This window comes from Cervus canadensis, chromosome 6, assembly GCF_019320065.1.
Source record: "Cervus canadensis isolate Bull #8, Minnesota chromosome 6, ASM1932006v1, whole genome shotgun sequence".
Classification (NCBI taxonomy): Eukaryota; Metazoa; Chordata; class Mammalia; order Artiodactyla; family Cervidae; genus Cervus; species Cervus canadensis.
In genome coordinates, this window is record NC_057391.1 from 37914231 (window position 1) to 37934880 (window position 20650).

The 20650-nt window shown below is 54.6% G+C and overlaps 1 protein-coding gene across 2 annotated transcripts; it reads left to right on the plus strand.

Moving 5' to 3' along the window:
- Positions 1 to 3071: 3071 nt before the first annotated feature.
- On the plus strand, positions 3072 to 20415 carry TYRO3 (TYRO3 protein tyrosine kinase). Of its 2 annotated transcripts, none has more exons than XM_043471533.1 (19): positions 3072 to 3188; positions 5426 to 5609; positions 5839 to 5939; positions 6525 to 6695; positions 8137 to 8223; positions 8976 to 9091; positions 11398 to 11575; positions 12261 to 12406; positions 12940 to 13084; positions 13467 to 13596; positions 13679 to 13779; positions 14067 to 14162; positions 14493 to 14573; positions 14969 to 15061; positions 15478 to 15599; positions 16000 to 16109; positions 16284 to 16443; positions 16641 to 16777; positions 19132 to 20415. In XM_043471533.1, exons 2-19 carry the CDS (start codon positions 5437 to 5439, stop codon positions 19520 to 19522), a joined length of 2538 nt encoding a protein of 845 aa, XP_043327468.1. In that variant the 5' UTR covers positions 3072 to 3188; positions 5426 to 5436; the 3' UTR covers positions 19523 to 20415. The 2 variants fall into 2 exon arrangements, with proteins under 2 accessions (XP_043327468.1, XP_043327467.1); XM_043471532.1 differs by lacking the exon at positions 3072 to 3188 and adding an exon at positions 3295 to 3670.
- Positions 20416 to 20650: the final 235 nt, after the last annotated feature.

The window sequence follows — 20650 nt, forward strand, 5'->3', positions numbered from 1 at the left end:
GAGTACAGTTGGTTTTTTTCCACGTGTTTGGACTCACCTGCTATTTCAGAAACCCCAGACTTAACTGCTTTCTCCCTATTTCCTAAATCTACTTTTGGGAAAAAATCTGCTCATTTGAAAATCCCCCTTTCAGAGTGTGGTCTCTCCTAGAAACTTACTTTTTTGCTTTATCGTCAACTGAGCAAGGCGTGGCATTGTTTCTGATTTACAGATTTAAGGCAAGGGGAGTTTGGCAGGTATAGCAATAGTCCCCAGTGCCCGTGACAGCACACCGTAAGGTAGTTTTCCTCCAAACCCCAAACTCATAGATTCCCTGCTTCTCTAAGGTGATGAGGAACAGATCCTTTTGGCTGCCCCATGCCTTTAAGGAAACTTCCCAACTCTTAACCTCTTTAACCAGTAGTTGGGAAAGAATATAGCCTTGCTCACAGGGCCAGCAAGACTGCCATGACCCCATGACTTGGTTCTCTTGTGGAGGAGGAGTCCTAACTCTGAGAAAGCTGAAGCAGCTACTTCCTGAGACTGCTGGAAATTGTCATCAAGGTGTTCTGCTGCTATGGGCAGGCGGCTTTCATTTCCAGTTTTGTCTTTTTCTTCTCTTGCTCCTTGACCTCCTTGGACAGTCATGGATTGTAAAAGGCAGAGAATGGGCACATACTTATTAAACATGAGTAGGGTGATGCCAAGGCCCAACCCAGCTCCACCCATAATAAGGGGCTGCTGCTGGCCTTTCCTCTCTGGTGGGATAGATCATAGCTGGCTCTGCTTCTGTTTTGAGGACAGGAACCACTTGGACATCTGCTCCTATGTTAGGTCAAATACATTTCCTGTTGATTTGATTAGTTTCCTTCCAAGCAATGCATTTACAAAAGGAAGGGAGATTTTTGCAGGCTTGTATTTGCACAGGCAGCCAACCTCCTCCAGTCACACACACACATCCTCTCCCCATCCACCCACAAAGCGTCAGTCACATTTAGGGTTTGCACAAATGCACACCCTCCCTCATACATCATAATGCACACCCTCTCACCCACCTACACACCTCTTCCACAAAATCACACCTGCTCACATATCCTTAAAGCATGTTTCTTTACTGTGTCCAGAGAGACAGAAAGATGGGGGAGATGGGTAAGAGTGGCTTGTGAGGGCTCAGGAAGGCAAGCACTCTATGTAGGAGCACAAAGTCTGAAGGCCAGGACTCCACAGTCCTCCCTACCCCACAAGCAGAAATATTAAGACTTGAGAGGGGTTCAGAAGCAGGGGTAGAGGAGGCAGGCATTCCAGTCACCAGGCCCCACAGGGACAGTATGCTGCCCCTCAGGCTGGTAACCTGAGGTAGGAAGTTTGTCAAGTCTGTGAGAGGAGAGGGACTTCCCTGGTAGTCCAGTGGTTAAGACTCCATGCTTCCAGTGCAGGGGGCATGGGTTCAATCCCTGGTAGGGGAACTAAGATCCCATGTGCTGCCTGGAGTGACCAAACAAAGAAAAAAAAAAAAGAAAGAAAATAAAGACTGTGAGTGGAGAATGCAGAGGCAGGTGCTCCAGAAACCCATTTTGCCTGGTGGCCAAGGATGGTCCTTGGACTGGGATTCTCATCAGGGTTCAGGAAATAATGGGGGGCGGGGTTGGGATAGGGGAGAAGAGGAAGTTAAAAGGCCAGGTTTGGGCTCCAAGTTCAACATCCTCTAGGAGCGGTCTTTCCAGTGTCAGCCAGAGTCAACAATTTCCTTTCATTGGAAACTTAAGTCGCCTCCAGAGAGGAGAGCTGGGGGAGAGGACCTTGAGAAACGACAAGTGCTCAAGTGCAGGGCTGCAGCAGCCACTCTGCGCAGTAGCCGCGGCCCGGGTGAATCTGGCTTCAGCCCTAGACTATTGCCTGCCCTGATCCGACTCAGCTCGAGCTCCGAAACTGTGGATTCTGGAACGGATCTAGACTTTTCCTTTAGGAAAGAGTCCCAAAGCCGACCCACAGCGCCTCAGAAGACTGCCTAAGCTCTCAGTTAAACGGACACCTAGGCCCCCGCCGTCCAACTCTGACAGCACTTTCCCTGTGCTGCCGCCTGGGGGCGCCCCCAGCTGGGTCTGAGGCTGCCGCCAGAACTGCTGTTGTTCTCATTAGTATAATAAATAAACAAGCATTGATGGGGCCAAGAGGAGGAAGAGGCAGGCCTCTGCTGCTCAGAAGGAGAATCCTTTGAAAGATCCAATGAGGCTTCAGGGAAATGGAAGGTGAGGAAGAGGGGAAAACGAGTGGCTTGTCCCTCCTCCCCACCCAGTACTTCCGGGACTTGCCCTCTGGAGTTCTGGTCCCGGGGACCCCTAAAGGCAAGGGCATAAGGAAGGGGACATTTGGTAAAATGGATTTGGAACTAGCTCTTTATCAGCCAGACAGGATGTCTGTGAACACAGCTACCCCCATGATTACTGGTGGTGGGGCAGGCCAAGCTCTGAGGCAATTATTCATTCATTTAACAAGCATCTGTCTATTTATGAAGTGCCTACTATGTGCAAGGTAATCTACTAATAGCTAATGTTTTATTGGATATTGTGAGAACACAGCCAACTTTCACATCACATCCTGAGGGATGGGGGCTAGAAGCAGAGGGAGCAACTAGGAAGAATGACAGTCCCCCAGAGATGTGGGCCATTGGGCTTTAACCTGTGAGTGTAACAGTGGCGACAGCGGATAAAACCAGAGGATTACCAAGATCTCAGAACTCAAGACCCAAGGCCCAAGGTCTTGGAGATAAAGGGGTGGAAAGTGGAATATGAATATAGGGAATCTGGGTGAAAAACTCATGAATGAGGCACGAAGGTGTGCTAGTAGGTCCTGTGAGGGGAGCACTGAGTCACCACAATTTCAGGGCCTGATGGTTGGAAGTATCCAGGGGAAATTTTCTGTGCTGAGAGGAGGGTGCTGGGTTCTGTGGTCAGAGTCTGGACAAAAGTTGGGGTGTGGTAGAGGTTTCTAGGAAGGTTTTGAGGGAAGGATCTAGAGTGCTGGGTTGGAAAAGCTGCTGGGGTGTATTTAAGGAAAGGAGGGGCGTGGTTGGGGTGCCCATCTAGGGGACCCAGCCAGGTCCTTGGGTTCTCCACTGGGGTATTCTCTGGGACCGCGGGTGCCGGCCGGGGCTACGGAGGTCTGTGGGGGTTGGTCGGCCGGAGGCCCGGCTGGCTGGCAGCTACTAGGTTGGTGCTCGGAGCTAGCCGCCCGGGGTTCCGCGGGGGGGCGGTACGAGCTCGGGCTGCGGGCGGGCGGGCCGGGGAGGAGGCGGCGGCTCCAAGAAGAACATGAATCAGCGGCGGCGGCGACGGCGGCGACGGCTGTGGAAGGAGCGCGGTGGCCCAGGAGCGGCCCCGGGGACCCCGCGTGGCTGACAGCCGCCGCGGCGACTCGCAGCGGGCGCGGGTCTCGGAGCCCCAGCCCCAGCACCGCCCCCCGGGCCGGCCCCCGTCCCTCCCTCGGCCCTCCTCCTCCCTCCTCCTTCTCCTCCCTCCTCCCTGGTCGCTCGCGGGCCGGGCCCGGCATGGTGCGGCGTCGCCGCCGATGGCGCTGAGGCGGAGCATGGGGCGGTCGGGGCTCCCGCCGCTGCCGCGGCCGCCGCCGCCGCCGCCGCTGCTGCTGCTGGCGGGTCTGGCGGTTCTGCTGCTCCCCGAGCCCGCGGCCGCAGGTAGGGGCTGCCCGGGGGGCGGCGGAGAGCGGGGGGCTGCGGAGGGGCGCGGCGGGGATCGGAGCCCGGGGACTGCAGCGGGGCGAGCCCGGGGCCTGGGCGGGCCGAAGATTCGAGCCGAGGGCTCCAAGCTGGAAGGCCGAGGCTCGGGGGCTGGGGAAGGGGGCTCAGCGGTGGGTTCTCCCCGGGATCTTGGGTTGGCCCCCCGCCCCAACTTTCTCGCGTCCGGGCTCTTCTGGCGGGGTTCTAAGGAAAGGAGTGGGGCTGCGAGCTGAGCGGTCAGCGGGGGATGTTAGGGACTGGCTTTTCCCGCCTCGATGTTCCGAGTTGTTTGTTCTCCCCTCCCAGTCCTGGGGACCCCAGCCTGCTCGCCCCACACGCGAAGGTCCACTCTGAAGCCCGTGGGGCTGGGACTGAGCACCCACAGGACCCCTACATCATGTAGGTACAGGGGCTTTCACAGTGTCCAGTCGCAGAAAACACCTGGGCATACTCTAGTCCCTGTGCCTGCTCTGAGCTTCCTGAAACCCAGGCGTGTTGGAGATGATGGACTGGGGCAGAGTTGCTGGTGTTTGCTCAGCCTTGTGTTCCCACACAGCCACTGAGGCATTTGCCAGTGGCTAGAGTGCTTCTTGCAGCACCCGGGATCCCTAAGTTCACACTACACACCCCTGGGACTGCCTGTCCTGTATGGGGTGTAAAGCTACCCCTCTTTGCCCTGTGACTGGTCCTGAGAAGATGAAGGAGTAGGAAGTGACACAGGGCAGAGCAACAGCCCACGGAGCAGATATCTTCTTTTCAGACAGCTCTCCCTGCCATAGCAGCATCTCAGAGGAGGAAAAGGAAGGGAAATAGTGACAAGTGTTTATGGGCGGAAGAGTGTATCTTAGGATCAGAGAGCTCAGAAATTTGCCTAGCATCACACAGCAAAGGGCAGGAAGAAGCTGGACTGGGTTTCAGTGTAATAGATAGTTCACCTGCCCCTCTCTGCCTCACTGCTTAAAAACACATAGTTGGAGTGTGTGTGTGTGTGTGTGTTCAGAGGTAGTGTTCTAGAGGGTGGCCCCCTGTTGGTGCGACAGTAGCTCAGGGGTCTTGGGCTCAGGGCCCCTCCCTTCCCTTCTACCTCCTACCTTCCTAGCACCCGCCCCTGCACACATTCAGGTATTAATAGAGCGGCCGGCTGCCAGGAAGGCTGCCATGTGTTTGATCTGACGTGGTTTTGCAGCCATATGTTCTCCACTTCGGGGGAGCACCCCCTCCTTCCCTTCCTCCTTACATTTGCCAGAGGCGGGGGTGCAGGAGGATGCCAACAGCAGTGCAGGGTCTGGGCTGTCACCTTGGGTGGAGAGCTGGCTGCCTGTTGCTCTGACTGGGTACAGCAGTGATTCCCAGGGCAGTACCTGCCCCAGGTTATGAGGGCGCCCCGCTGTTGCAGCCTGGCTTGCTTTCCTTTTGGTGGCTGGGCCTGACTTAACATTGCCCAGCAGGGAGGTATGGGGAACAGGTCACTTCCTTACAGCTGGGAGGAACTTGGCACTGGTAGAAATGGTGCCTGGAGAGCTTGTCATGTTCCCTCCCGCAGCGCTGGTTAGGCCACCTTCCCTCCCACACTGTCCTGCCTCTGCTTCCTTGGCCACTGGCTAGGAATGAGGCTTCTGACACAGAAACTAAGTGCTAGGAGAGGATGGGGGATATTTCCAGATGCAGGGTGCCTGTCAAGCAGAATGACACATTCTCTTTCCCACCTCTCAGGCCTGAAGCTCATGGGGGCCCCAGTGAAGCTGACGGTGTCTCAGGGACAGCCAGTGAAGCTCAACTGCAGTGTGGAGGGGATGGAAGAGCCTGAGATCCAGTGGGTGAAGGACGGGGCTGTGGTCCACAGCATGGATCAGGTGTACATCCCCGTCAGTGAGCAGCACTGGATTGGCTTCCTCAGGTGCAGGACTGGGGGAGGGTGTGGGATGCCAGTCTGGGGGCATGTTGTGTTCTTTCCATGGGATTTGGGAGCTGGGGGCAATGCTGATGCTCAGAGGTCTGTGGTTTGTTTTTTTTAAATTTGGCCACCTGTGGATACTTCCAGAAATGGGGGCAGGCTGAACCCATTGAGTCTGCCCAGCAGAGCTGCCCCCCTTGACCGTGGGAGGCCTGGTATCCTGTTTCCACAGCCTGAAGTCAGTGGAGCGCTCTGATGCGGGCCGGTACTGGTGCCAGGTGGAGGATGGCGGCGAAACCGAGACCTCCCAGCCAGTGTGGCTCACAGTAGAAGGTGAGGAGGCAGAGCCACGTGGGCGTGTTGACCTGGAGCAGGTGCGGTCTGCTAGGGACCACACCTATGCCCAAGGAAGCTCAGTAGAATCTGGGCGGCCCCACTGCCTTCTGGGACCGGATTGCACCAGACTCCAGGCCCAGCCCCTACATGCAAGACCTACCCACTGGAGTCTGGGGATTTGAGAGCCAAGGGGACGACTAGGACCCATCATCTATGGGGTGCAGTCGAGTTCTAGTTGTCTGACAAACAAGCCTTGAGCACCCATCTGGGGCTAGACCCTTTTCTGCCAAGTGGCCAGGCCAGGAGGGGGAGGACTGGGAGAGGGGAGGAAGGCTCCACAGCTGTAGGAGCTCAGAGCTGTTGAGCCCAGGAAAACAAAGTGACTAAGAAAGTAACAAAGGCCCCTGAATGGGATCTGGGGCTTGCCAGCAGAACTCTGCTAAGGCTCCCGCCCACTCCCCCTCCTTGCTGCCCCTCCCCCAGCTCCCTACCGTCTGCCTCTTCCCTGGCTTTGAGAAGGGCTGCCAGAGAAGGGAGAATCTGTCTCTCAAGGCTCACTCCTCGCCTGCCTTTTACCCCTAGGTGTGCCATTTTTCACTGTGGAGCCAAAAGACCTGGCAGTACCGCCCAATGCCCCTTTCCAACTGTTTTGTGAGGCCGTGGGGCCCCCGGAACCTGTTACCATTATCTGGTGGAGAGGAGGCACGCAGGTTGGGGGACCTGCTCCCTCTCCTTCTGTTTTAAATGTCACAGGTGAGCAGCCTCCGGAGGGGCTTTGAGCAGGGGTGGTGAGGCTGGCAGAGTTCAAACCTGCTTCAGTCACTGAGCCTGCTGTTGTGAGTGTCCAGAGTGCCTGAGAACGTGACCTGCACCATTACTAAGCTCATTAGTCAGGTGTGCTAGACTGGCCGGGTGGGCTGATTTGTGGTGAGCCTGCTGTGTGTGCTTAAGGAGACGCTGGAGCCTCTTGCCTTCGTTCACAGCAGGCTAGTTCAGAGCAGTCTAGGCCGAGCACAGCCGGTCCTGAGAGGTGAATGTGTAGGACCAAGGGCACCCATTCCCCCCCCTCCCCAAGGGAAGGAGCCAGGAACCAGCTCACGCAGAGCTAGGAGGGGTGTCTGGCAGACTTGTCTAGAAGACAAGAGTCTCAGGCTGCAGAGTTGGGGATAGTGGGGGGGAGGGGGTAGGAAAAGGGGGTAGGTGAAGCCAGTGCATAGATAGATACACGAGCCTACTCTTCTAATGGCCCTTTCCAGAAAATCTCCAGACCTTTCCCATGCCTCTTTACAGTTAAACCAAAGCCGCCACGCCTGCACACCCACATGGACCCCAAGATCCCCAGGCACGCACCTCACGCCCTGTGAGGCTCCCTTATGTGTGAAACAAAGTTATTTTTTCTGGTGGAGGCTTGAACTGGCCGAAAAAGATGGGCATCTGAGCTTGGTCTCATGTACTGGAAGTTGGGAGGGATGGACGCTGATCTGCCAAGTCCCTTAGGAATTTGAAAAGAGATGATCTGCAGGATCTGTTGGAAGTAAGGGCAGGTCCCGTTCGGGAGGCACTGTGTTGGAGCAGATGAGAAGGAAGGTCGGGTTCAGTTCTCTCCAGAAGTGCGTGGTTGGGATCCTCAGGCAGCCAGCTAGATAATAAGCACTCACTGAACTCCTACTCCACACAGCACAGTGTGCTAGGCACCACGGGGGATCTAGGGAATACAAAAGGAAGGGAAGCCATCGGTCCAGCCCCCTAGGAGTTAGTATAATTGGGAAGACGAGACTGGTGCCATCAGGAGCAGAGAACTACTGAAAAGCAGAGAATTTGCAAATAGAACAATGTTTGGCACAGAGCAAATACAGAAGGGCTCTCTGGAATGTGCAAAGGAGTGACCAGAAAAGGGAGGCAACTTTGTGCTGTCTGCCAGAGATGGGATTGAGGTGGGGGTGGGGGGTGTCACATGTCACATTTCTCAAGTGTTTTACTGTGCACTTTATGTATGTTACATCAGTTGGTTCTCACAACTCTGCCTTTCAGGAGATGAGAAAACAGAGCCCCAGCCTTGGGATTTATATCATGGTCCCTATGGTCTAACCCTTTCTTTTGGCTGGACCCAGAGCCTGGCTATCCCCCTTCCCCAATCCCAGACTGAGTGGGAGTTGATGCTCAGGGCATGCTAATTAAGGTTTTCTGGCCCCAGGGGTGACCCAGAGCACTGTGTTCTCCTGTGAAGCTCACAACCCAAAAGGCCTGGCCTCTTCTCGCACGGCCACTGTTCATCTTCAAGGTAGGAGGACCCCAGGAAGTGAGGAGCGGTGAGGCAGAGGCCCTCTCTGCAGGCTGTGGGTGAAGTTAGAATTGTTTGGTGTTCCAACTCGCCTCGTTCCTGCTGGGATCTGGGGGATGAGGGGTTAATTGGCATAGCTCCATTCCTAGTGGGAGCACCTGAGACCCTGCACGGCTGCGATGAGAATAGAAACCTGACGTCACAGCAGATTTCCCATCTCGGAGCAGAGTCCTTGGGAGGGAAGAAGAGAGGGAGCTAGCAGGAGACGGTCAAGGCTCATGCCCAATCTTGCTTCTCCAGCCCCTGTGGAGGGAATGGGGGTGGGGGAAACAGCCTAGCAGGATGGTAGAGACCCAGAGGGCTGCTGCACAGTGGGAGGGGTACAGAGGGAGAGAGAGAGAGCTGATGTATGCTCGGGAATGGGTTGTGGCTGCAGGGCCACTTGCCTCTCACTCGTATCTCCCAAGGCTGAGATACTGTGTCCCCCACCCATCCACTGTCTTACCTTATTCCTTGATTAGACAAGCCTTTTGATTCAGGGAGAGGCGACCTATCGCCACAGCCTAGGCCCTCTAGGTATGAGCAGCTGTCTGCTGCTGGTTGCTTGGCTTCTGTATTACTGTGGTCCTGGGAGTGCTGAGTGGCCCTCATTTTGGTGGGGGGAACCCTAGGGAGGGACTCAAGGCTCCACTCCCATACTCTCTCCCTTTCTCTGTCCTTCCTGGGCACTGACTCTACGTCTCCATCTGCAGCACTGCCCGCAGCCCCCTTCAACATCACAGTGACGAAGCTGTCCAGCAGCAACGTTAGCGTGGCCTGGGTGCCGGGGGCCGACGGCCGAGCCCTGATCCAATCCTGTACAGTCCAGGTAGGCTGAGAGGGTGGGACAGGCTCTCCTGGCCCTCCTCCTTCTGGCTGTCTTGGTGGCACTTGGTTGACAGTGGTATCACATTTACTTAGTCTTGCCCTCGGGGCTTGGACTCCAGCTCTATTCAGGTGTTATTCCCTTACCAGGAACAGCCCTGGCCATTGCCCCTTATTATAGGGTGCTCTGGCAAACAAGTGATGGCAGATCAGTTCAACCTGTGCTTTCTTCAGGCTAGAAAACAGATCGGTGGATCAGACTGGGGATACCCTGTAAGAGTTTTACTTATGTGGGCAAAACCCCAAAGCTTTGATTTATCTGATGCCTATACTCTCGTGCTCCACACCCTGACTCAGGCCTCAGAGAACAGGGGACCAGAAGAGGTCCTGGGCATTAGAGAGTGGGAGGGCTAAGTAAAGTAATCTAAAAATGAGGCAATGCCAGCTTGTTCGTTTTTGTCTGTTCACTTCGAAGCTATTAAAGGGGAACCTTTGAAACAGTTCTAGGCAGTTCTCCTGGGCAGCAAAGGGCCCTGCTCTGGGTTCCCCCCTTTAGAGGACCCCACTCTGGCCCTCCTTTGGTTGCACCTCTTGCCCCTGGGCAGGGAATACATAGGGCCAAGGGAATATACCCGTCCAGCTCACCAGGACACCCCCTGTTCTTAAATCTGTCTACTTCTGGGGCTGATATCCGGCTCTTCCCTGTTCCATCCTCCCAAGGATGGATCACACTGAGGTACATGCACCCTTAAGCCCCAAGGACAGCCATCTGAGGGGGAATGGGTATGGAGGCCACTGTCCACACCCATCCACATGATGTCCCTCATGGTGCAGACCCTTGCCTGGAGGCTGGCTCTTGTGCTGTCTCATTCAGGCTTGGAACTCCAAGGATTCAGAGAATTGTAGATAAATGCAAACCTGATCTTCCAGGTTGTTTTGTAGCTTTGTTTGTCAGTATATTAAGATAGAAGTTATTTTACTTAATATCCTGTTAGCTGATTTTTAACATTTAAAATCATATAAAATCATAATGTTTAGTCATATGGTACACTGGATCTCCCTATTTGTACTCTTGCCCTGGGTCCCCAAAGTGTAAGGTGCAGGCCAGGTTCATGGTGACCCCAAGCTCCTAGGCCCTTTGCCCTTGAGAAGCTCTGAGACTCTGGGCTGGCATTTAAACAGTTATTGGGTTGGCCCAAAAGTTTGGGTTCTTCTGTAACAACTTATGGAAATGTAAACAAACTTTTTTGCCAAATGAATACAAAGAGTGGTATCCACTCTAACAATTATGCATCAAGCACAGTTCAGTTCAGTTCAGGTGCTCAGTCGTGTCTGACTCTTTGCGACCCTATGAATCGCAGCACGCCAGGCCTCCCTGTCCATCACCAACTCCTGGAGTTTACTCAAACTCATGTCCACAAAGGGGCATCAATTTTACTGAGTATTTGAGAAAGTGTTTCACAGAGAAAGTGATATTTGCACTGAATCTTGAAGGATGAGTTGGACTTCATTAGGAAGAGCAGGTCATTTCCAGCAAAGGGAACAGAATTTGCAAAGATGTAGAGGTGTGGAACGTGTAGTGGAGGAGTGTGGGAAGGGATGGGTTGCAAATGTCTGCTGATAGTTTTTTTTTTAATTGAAGTATAGTTGATCTACAGTGTTGTGTTAATTTCTGCAGTACAGCAAAGTGATTCAGTTATAGATATATATGTTCTTCATTTTCCATTATGATTTATCTCAGGACATTGAATATAGTTCCTTGTGCTATACAGTAGGTCCTTGTTGTTTACCCATCCTATGTATACTAATTTGCATCTGCTAATCCCCAACTCCCAATCCTTCCCTCTCCCCAACCCCCCGCCTTGGCAGCCACACGTTGGTTCTTTATGTCTGTGAGTCTGCTTCTGCCTCATGTATGTATTCATTTTTGTTGTATTTCAGATTCCACGTGTAAGTGATATCATGTGGTGTTTGTCTTTCTCTTTCTGACTTGTTTTGTTTAGTATGATAATCTCTAGGTCCATCCATGTTGTGGCAGATTGCATTGTTTCATTTTTTATGGCTGAGTAATATTCCACTGGGTATACATATACCCACATATATGTGTGCATACATTACCACATCTTCTTTATCCATCCATCTCTTGGTGGACATTAGGTTGCTTCCATGTCTTGGTTACTCCACTGATAGACTTGAAGAGGCATAGATTAAAACCCCCAGTCATATCCATACCTATCCTACCTTCCATCTCATCTCGCATGCCTAAGAAGCCTCCCTCCCCCACATCATTGATTTTCTGCTATTCTGTAGGTGACTCAGGCCCCAGGAGACTGGGAGGTTCTGGCTGTCATGGTCCCCGTGCCACCTTTTACCTGCCTGCTTCGGGACCTGACACCCGCCACCAACTACAGCCTCAGAGTTCGCTGTGCCAATGCCTTGGGGCCGTCTCCATATGCTGACTGGGTGCCCTTTCGCACGAAGGGTCTAGGTAAAGGACTTAGAGAGCAGAGTGCCTGGGCAGGGATGAGCGGGGGCGGGCAGTGTCAGCTCCAGTTCTGAATGGAGTTGATTGAAAGAGGGTTACCTGAGGGGGGGATCATACATCAGTCAGCCAACACTTCACTAAGTGCTTGCTACTTACCTGTGAACTGGATAAATCCAGCCCCCACCCAGCAGCTCTAGTTCTAGTGAGTGGGGCAGACAAGCAGAAAAGATTGGATAGTACGGTGGTAAAGAGTGCCCTAGGGGGCTCCAGGAATACCTGGATACAGAGATCTGAGGTCTGAATGATAAGGAAGGACCCATATTTGGGGGAAATCCCTGCAGAAAGAGGGCGCAGTGACCCTATAGCACAAACGTGCGTGGAGTTCCTAGCAATTGCAAGGAGGCTGCAGGGCTGTGAGGAGAGGAGAGTGAAGGATGCCACGGCGGAGCAACCAAGGTGATGAAGAGCAATACCCTGCCTCGCTGGGATGGTCCAGGCCTTGCCATTGCTCACCCCTACTCCCCAGGACAGCGGGTAATAGCAGTCAGCAATGGCAGACAAACTGTTCCCCCACCTGTTGCTCTCTGAGCAGTTTAGTTCTATGGAGCCAGTTCCGAAGGCCCACATGGGCTAGTGACGGTGTGCAGGCAGGGCAGGGCTCTTAGCAAGCTTCTCTCTTTGGGAACAGCCCCAGCCAGCGCTCCCCAGAACCTCCGTGCCATCCGCACAGACTCTGGCCTCATCCTGGAGTGGGAAGAAGTGATCCCCGAGAGCCCTTCAGAAGGCCCCCTGGGACCCTATAAAATGTCCTGGGCTCAAGACAATGGTACCCAGGTAAGGGAAACTTCCACCCTCCAAGTGCACTAGAGTCAGCCGTCAGGGCTCTGAGGCCCTTCAAGATTCAGGTTAGCGGTCCTTGGTGAGCCCGGGGGCCGTGGTGGGCCTTCCACCACCCCTGGGAGTCTACACTGTCCTGCCCTCCTCTGCAGGCTGCCTTCTTCATTGGAGTCCACCTCCTGTTAAGACTGCTTCCAGTGTCCACTTTGAAAGTCAGGCAGGAAGTACATTCCTGCACAAACGGGGGAGGACACAGATAAGGCCTTCTTATCCTCTTCCACCCCTCAGTTCCCTCCCATCCCCCACCCCTGCTTTCTCAGACTGAGCCTTGTTTGTGTTCAGGAGAGGCCTCTGCAGCCTGCAGCAGGAATGTGATGACTCCCAGCAGGTTGTGTCCCTGCATCCCCTGAACCCACAGTGTTCCTCACCGCCCATGTTCCTAGTGAGATCTTTTTCTGCCTTCAGGCCCCACCCAGCTGGAGTCTTTTTCCTCAGGCTCAGTGTGGGATGGGGGCTTTTCCTGGCTACAGGGTGAGCTGACGGTGGAGGGGACCAGGGCCAACCTGACGGTCTGGGACCCCCAGAAGGACCTGACTGTGCGTGTGTGTGTCACCAATGCAGTTGGCTGTGGGCCCTGGAGTCAGCCACTGGTGGTCTCTTCTCATGACCACGCAGGTAAGGCCTATAAGGGGAAGGGGCCACGGGGTTGAGGCTTTCCAGGGCAACCTGGACTGATGGGAGGTGATTGGCAGCACCTCCCCTCCTAAGAGGCCCGAAGACTCAGTCAAGCACTTGAGGCCAGGGTTGTATCTCATCCTCCACCCCCATGCCCTGCAAGCTAGCATAGAAATGCCTGGTCACACTGTAGGTCCCAAGAGCCAGGGCCTGTGGCTGACAGAATAGGAACCCTTGGGTCTTCCTTTGGAGCCTCTTTCCACTCTGCTCCCTTACTAACTGAGAGGAGCCATTGGATCAGGCTTAGTGACCATCATTTAAAAATTCTAAAGGGCCTCTGTGGTGTCAGCCTAGCTCGTGCTACTGCCCCCATCTCTCACAGGCCAGCAGGGTGCTCCCCACAGCCGCACATCCTGGGTGCCGGTGGTCCTGGGCGTGCTGACAGCCTTGGTGACAGCTGCTGCCCTGGCCCTCATCCTGCTTCGAAAGAGGAGGAAGGAGACACGGTTTGGGTAAGGGCTGGGGACATGGAGAGAGAGGCAGGCACTTACTGAAGACCTTGGAGCGGACTCCAAGTCCTGGGTCTCCTTTTAGGCAAGCCTTTGACAGCGTCATGGCCCGGGGGGAGCCAGCTGTTCACTTCCGGGCAGCACGGTCCTTCAATCGGGAAAGGCCTGAACGCATTGAGGCCACACGTGAGTGAGTGGTGGGGAGTCTCATGAGGAAGGAATGGGCTGTCTTGAACCCGCACCTGCCTTTCTCTTACTGATTTGACCAATAGGTCTGAACCTTGCTGAGTCCTAGGCACACCATGGAAAAGACACGTAGACCTATCCTGGCAGAGGTCGCCAGCCCAGCTGTGGGGGAGCTGAATAAAGCTCACCTCTGCTTTGAGGGTGGCGTCTGGGGTGGAGGAGGCAGACTGAGTTTTGGATCAGGACCAGAGAGGTCCCTGCACTTTCTTACGGCCACCTCCCCACAGTGGACAGTTTGGGCATCAGTGATGAGCTGAAGGACAAACTGGAAGATGTGCTCATCCCGGAGCAGCAGTTCACCCTGGGCCGGATGTTGGGCAAAGGTGTGTGGGGCTGAGCAGGGACGGGCGTGAGCTGCCGCGCTGGGTGTGTCTGGTTGCTTCCATGTCACTCTGGGGCTGTGGATGTAGGTCAGCTCCTATGAACAGGATATGCTCATAAACTCCTGGGTGCTGGACGTTTAGGGGAATGGAGGCTGGGGTCAAGAAAGGCTGAGGTGTCATCACTCCTAGCTTACTTTGCTTTGCTATGAATGAGGGAGCCTTCTTCAGTGGCCCCAGAAAGTGATACTGTGTCCCTATGAAGGATCACTGGGGAGGTGAGTGAGGAGCAAGAGGCCAAGGGGACTCACCATTGTTTGGATCGGTTCCTAGGAGAGTTTGGTTCAGTGCGGGAGGCCCAGTTGAAACAGGAGGATGGCTCCTTTGTGAAAGTGGCTGTCAAGATGCTGAAAGGTGAGTAGAGAATATTACTATAGTGGAGTGAGGGTGTCACTTGGGAAGGTGAAAGAAGGGGCTGATTCTGAAGCAGGCTCTGCTGGGCCCCTAGACTTTCCAAGATGTGTTATTCAGCCCTAACTGGGATGCTTTCTGTGCCACGTGAATAATTCACAGGCATAAAACCACACTCCTTGGTGCCCCAGCCTCTATCCTCTGCCTCAGCAGTGACTGTCCTCTGGTTTCACTGTGGTTGGTTGAGTGGTTTGGCTGTCCAAACCAAAGAGAAAGCATGAGCGAGTGGAGATGTTGGACAGACCAGCCTGTGGGGTTTCCTCCTGCTCATGACCAGGCTGTTTCCCCACGCCCACGGTGGTCACGTCTCCCTCCTTCCCTCCCTCCTTTCCTCCCAGCTGACATCATTGCCTCGAGTGACATTGAAGAGTTCCTCAGGGAAGCGGCTTGCATGAAGGAGTTTGACCACCCACACGTGGCCAAGCTTGTTGGTGAGTCCCTTCTTGGGGGAGGTAAATGTAAAATGAGGCTAAAACTGTGCTTCCCCAAGGTGCCAGGGCAGCCTGTGGGGAGAAGCTCGGACTTGCCTGGTGAGTAAGCAGACACCAAAACAGCAAGGAGGGGCGTGGCTGAGATCTGATCAGGCACCAGGTAAGGAGCTCAGTTTGCAGACCCTGTACCTTGACGACTGCTTGGGTAAACAGAGGAGGAGGAGACAGAGAAGATGCTCCAGAGATTTAAGGGCAGCCAGAATGACTCCTAGGGAGTCGCCAGGCCAGTGTGGAACTTACGCGGAAAGAGGTAGCAGAGCCAGGGCTAGAGGAAGGACCAGCAGGTGGGGATGCGCGCAGATGCTTGGACTGTCCCTTGACCTTTATGTGCCCCTCTGACCCCATCTTGTCCCCAGGGGTGAGCCTCCGGAGCAGGGCCAAAGGCCGTCTTCCCATCCCCATGGTCATCCTGCCTTTCATGAAGCACGGGGACCTGCACGCCTTCCTGCTCTCCTCCCGGATTGGCGAGAACCCCTTTGTGAGTGCCTGGGGTGGGAGTGGCCGGGAGTTGGAAAGTCCCATGGGAGAGAGGTTGGCTTGGTGGGCAGGGCCGTTTGAGTTGGTTGGGAGAAAGAAGGCTCCAAGTCTGACTTTTATTGCTAACAGGCTTCCTTCTCCCTCGCAAGTCCCCATTGGGAATTGAGGCTTGGCCAGGCCCCTTCCTGGGAGAGGAGCCCCATGGGGCCCCAGATGGGGACAGTCTTGACTTTTGAGTGCTCTCCCTCAGGTTTGCCAAAGCTTCCTTGCACTGGGAGGCCCCTCCACCCCCTTCCTTTCAGCGATTCTGAGGACAGTTGTTAGGTTTCCTGGTCAGGGAATCCCGTTCCTCCTGCCCTGGCTAGGTCTGTCCTGAGCTTGCTGTCCTGTCTGCCCACCAGAACCTGCCGCTGCAGACCCTGGTCCGGTTCATGGTGGACATTGCCTGTGGCATGGAGTATCTGAGCTCCCGGAACTTTATCCACCGAGACCTGGCTGCTCGGAACTGCATGTATGTGAATTCGGGAGGGTTCGGGTGGGAGGCAGGAAGCAATGCCAGGAAGAACTAGCCCCCGACTAGGACAGTATCTGCTCTGTGAGGAGATGGCTTGGGGACAAGGACACCCTGGATTTACTAAGGCTGCGGCCTGGTGGAAGGCTGACCCCATCCTCCAATCCCTCCCAGGCTGGCAGAAGACATGACGGTGTGTGTGGCTGACTTTGGACTCTCCCGGAAGATCTATAGTGGGGACTACTACCGTCAGGGCTGTGCCTCCAAACTGCCTGTCAAGTGGCTGGCCCTGGAGAGCCTGGCTGACAACCTGTACACTGTACACAGTGACGTGGTGAGCAGGTGGTGGTGGCCTTGCTGTGGTTAGTGTGTGGGTGGACCTGTAGCCTCTTCGAGGGCCTAGCCCACTCGGCCCTCTGGGCTCTGGCTGTCCCATCCCGAGGCCCCTGAGCCCCAAGATGTGCTTGCTTCGAGACTGCCTGGCTTAGGAAGCCTAGTGACACCTCCTGTCCAACCTCGATTCTGTCCCAGTGGGCCTTCGGGGTGACCATGTGGGAGATCATGACTCGTGGGCAGACGCCATATGCCGGCATCGAGAACGCTGAGATTTACAACTACCTCATCGGCGGGAACCGCCTGAAACAGCCTCCGGAGTGTATGGAGGACGTGTGAGTGCCCCCGGAAGGGGATTCTGGGTGGGAACAGGTGTTTGGGGTTTCAGGTGACGGCTACCACCACACCTGCGGTCCTGGTGGGGGCTGCGATCCTCAACTGAACTTTTGTGGAAATATCCTTGTCATTAGAGGCAAGTCTGACTCCTACCCCGAACTGTCTTTTTCATCTACGACTCCTGTTTCCTTTCTCTCCTCCTTTATCATTCCTATAGTTCTTCCTCCAGCCTTTACCTATCGCTCATCTTCTCCAGATTCCAGGGAGAACCAGGAATCCACCCCTCGCCCCCAGGGACAGAAGGTCCAGGGTTGAGCAACAGTGCAGGATCCCCTGTTACCGTTCTCCACCCAGACTCCTTCTCCAAAGCTGAGCACTCCCTCCCCCTCCGGGAGTGCTCCACAGGGGCTGGGAAAAACTGCTGCTCCATCGCATTCCTTGCTTGACAGGGAGGGGGCGCTGGGGGTGGGAGGTTGGGTTCCTTTCTTATCTGGGCCTCTGCTCTGGGGGAGTGGAGAGACCTAAGATAACAGACTGCAATCCTGGGGAGAAGGGCACTGTCTTCCCTCCTTTCTGGAAGCCTGGAGCCCTTGGGAATGGGGCGGGATGGTGATACACTTGCTGCTCGGGGGAGAGTCAGGAACCCCTTGTAACTAGAACACAGTATCGCTAACATCAACTGGCTACTTCACAGGCATTCTTTCAGGTAATCCTCCTCTAACGCTATGAGGAAAAGACTATTATTATCCCCATTTTTTAGATGAAGAATTAGGATTAAAGAGGTTAGGTAACACGACCCATGTCACACAGCTATTAAGTGAATAAGTTGAGACTTGAACCTAGATCTATGTGATTTTAGAATGTGCCTATTAAACATGACCCCCACTATGACTTGTCTATTCTAGTATTATTCTCCCACGCCATGCAAGCCAGAGTTTCCCTGGGCCCCCAGAGGACCTTTGCATTAGTACTAGGAGATGGGAGGCTACAAACCTATTTCCTGCTCTGGGGTTGGACCTCCAGAGGTGCAAGAATGGAGATAGGCAGAGGAAGCCTCAGCCTGAGTGGTGGGATCCTCTTTCCTCTAGGGTAGGGGCTTTGAAGGACCCTGAGGCAGGACTGTGGGAGAGAGGGAAATCTGAGTGCACAAACCAGGGCTTCCCCCTCAACAGAGCTCAGGGAAGTGAGAAAACTCAGGTCTCCCAGTGGCTGCAGCCTGCCTGGGCCTCTGAAGCCACAGAGGCTCTGCTGGGCAGTGGGGACCAGGCTCTGGCTTAGTGTCATTCAGGACTGAAGTTAGTGTCGTTAGTAGGGGGTGGGCAGGCGCTGGCCTCGCACCAGGCAGCCCGTGGACAGGCGCCAGTTGGCTCCTGGCACGGCCTTGACAGTATATACCAGCCCAGCCACACAGCCATGGCCTGGACCATTCCCACGACCTATTCAGTGTCTGGCATGATGTTCCCCCCATCATTGGAGGCCACTGTCAGGAGGCCTGGTATGTGGGGAGTGTTTGGCGCTTTTATTGTGGGCACAGGCAAGAAAGTCAGGCATTTGCTCTGACTAGATCTGGTCTCAGCCCCTTCCTGTTAGATTTTTTTTTTTCCTTCAGCATGAGGCATTCACTGGGAATAGAAATAAGACCTCAGGGAATCTATAAAGCTCCTAAAGTTGTACATAAAAAATGTTGCTGCCAGGGAAGGGGCTGGAAGCTTTTCTGATTCTCAAATGTGTCCATGAACAATGAGGATTTAAGACCCCCTGAATGGATGAGGATTTAGGACAAAGGGTGAATGCTCAAATCTCACTCTCCTCCAGATAACCCTGACTCCTGGCTGTGTTTCACAGGACAAAAAACACTCCTACTACCCCCTCCCAAAACAGCAGAAGAGGGACTCTAGACCCTACCCACCTGGTTTCATCACTTTCTACTTGTGTGACCTTAGTCAACGTTCTTAACCTCTCTTTGCCTTTTTTTGAGCATTGGTAGAGTAGGAATCACTTATTTCATAATATTGTGAGAATTAGTAATAAATATAAAATACTTAGAATAGTGCCAGATACACAGTAAACCCATAGGGCCAGTAAATAGTGCCAGACACAGAGTGTTCAATTTATATATATTTGACCTTGCCATGTGGCTTGCAGGATCTCAGTTCCTTGACCAGAGATTGAATCTGGGCCACGGCAGCGAAAGCCAGAATCCTAACCACTAGGCCACCAGGGAACTTCCATAATCACATCTTTTTAAATTGTGGTTTCATATAATAAAGGGGCCTCTGCTTTTGAGAGGAGGACCTTTCTTCCCCTTTCTCTGGCTCCTCACTCCCTCCCCTCACCCTTCTCTCTGTCCCAGGTATGAGCTCATGTACCAATGCTGGAGTGCCGACCCCAAGCAGCGCCCAAGCTTCACATGTCTACGAATGGAGTTGGAGACGGTCCTGGGCCGCCTGTCTGTATTGTCCGCCAGCCAGGACCCCTTGTACATCAACCTTGAGGGGGCCCAGGAGCCTACTGAGGGAGGCGACCTGGAGTTGCCTGGAGGGGACCAGGCCAGCAGCGGGGCGGGGGATGGCAGTGGCCTGGGGGCCGTGGGGGGCACCCCCAGTGACTATCGGTACATCCTCAGCCCTGGGGAGCTGGCTGAGCGGCCTGGGCAGGGCGAGCAGCAGCCAGAGAGCCCCGTCAGTGAGTCTCAGAGGCTGCTGCTACTGCAGCAAGGGCTACTGCCCCACAGCAGCTGTTAGCCCATAGGCCGAGGGCATCCGGGGCCACGTGGCTGGCTCTGCCGGCCGCTGTGCTGGCTGACTAAGCCCCGTCTGACCCCAGCCCAGGCAGCAAGGCGTGGAGGCTCCTGTGGTAGCCCTCCTGAGCTGTGCTGGAAGCCTGGACTGACCACATCACCCAATCCCAGTTCTTCCTGCAAAACTCTGTGGCCAGCCTGGCATCAGTTCAGGCCTCTGCTGGGTGGAGGTGGGCCAGGCCTGGTTGTCTAAACGCAGGCAGCTGGCAGAGGGGGGTGGTTATGTTTCCATGGTTACCATGGGTGTGGAGAGAAGTTAGGGCCCCTATCTCCCAGCTGAGCGGCCCTGCTGCTTCAGTGCATGCATTGAGGCATCTCTGGCCTGGGGGCCCATCTGTGCCTGTGCTTGGGGTTTAAATGCCCAGGTTTGCCCCTCCTCACAAAGAGCTGCCCTTGTATTATTCCCCTTTAGGTGAGAATTGGTAAGGGATTGGTACAGTCGGATCCCAAGCTCTGTAGCGTGAAGTAGTGGGACACTCAGGTCTGAATCGTTGTCACCTTCTCGGTTACCCATCCTGTCTAGGTCAGGAGTAAAGAGCAGCTGAGCAGATCACGGCCAGGAATGCTGAATGACATGGGCCATCCTTTGCCCAGCTTTTAAAGGCAGTGCGCTGAGGAGCTAGGCAAGAGGAAGGGGTGCTGTGCAGCTTGCCCAGGAATGAATGAGGCCAGAGAGGAGTCCAGGAGCCCCTCTTCACGCCCTCCTGTCTGAGCATGCTGCTGCTGCTAAGTCACTTCAGTCGTGTCTGACTCTGTGTGACCCCATAGGTGGCAGCCCACCAGGCTCCCCTGTCCCTGGGATTCTCCAGGCAAGAATACTGGAGTGGGTTGCCATTTCCTTCTCCAATGCATGAAAGTGAAAAGTGAAAGTGAAGTCGCTCAGTTGTGTCCGACTCTTAGCGACCCCATGGACTGCAGCCCACCAGGCTCCTCTGTCCATGGGATTTTCTAGGCAAGAGTACTGGAGCGGGGTGCCATTGCCTTCTCCGCTGAGCATGCTACCAAATCCCAAAATATCCCAATACTAACAAAGGCAGCTGTGTCTCAGCCCAGTCCTTCCATGCAGCATCCC

What these genes read in the sequence shown, in the direction of transcription:
- TYRO3 (XM_043471532.1), top strand. Translation starts at nt 3,547, where the DNA reads ATGGCGCTGAGGCGGAGCATGGGGCGGTCGGGGCTCCCGCCGCTGCCG. An exon ending in CCCCGAGCCCGCGGCCGCAG is followed by an intron (nt 3,671 to 5,425) that starts GTAGGGGCTGCC and finishes CCCACCTCTCAG; the next exon opens with GCCTGAAGCTCATGGGGGCC. An exon ending in GGATTGGCGAGAACCCCTTT is followed by an intron (nt 15,600 to 15,999) that starts GTGAGTGCCTGG and finishes TCTGCCCACCAG; the next exon opens with AACCTGCCGCTGCAGACCCT.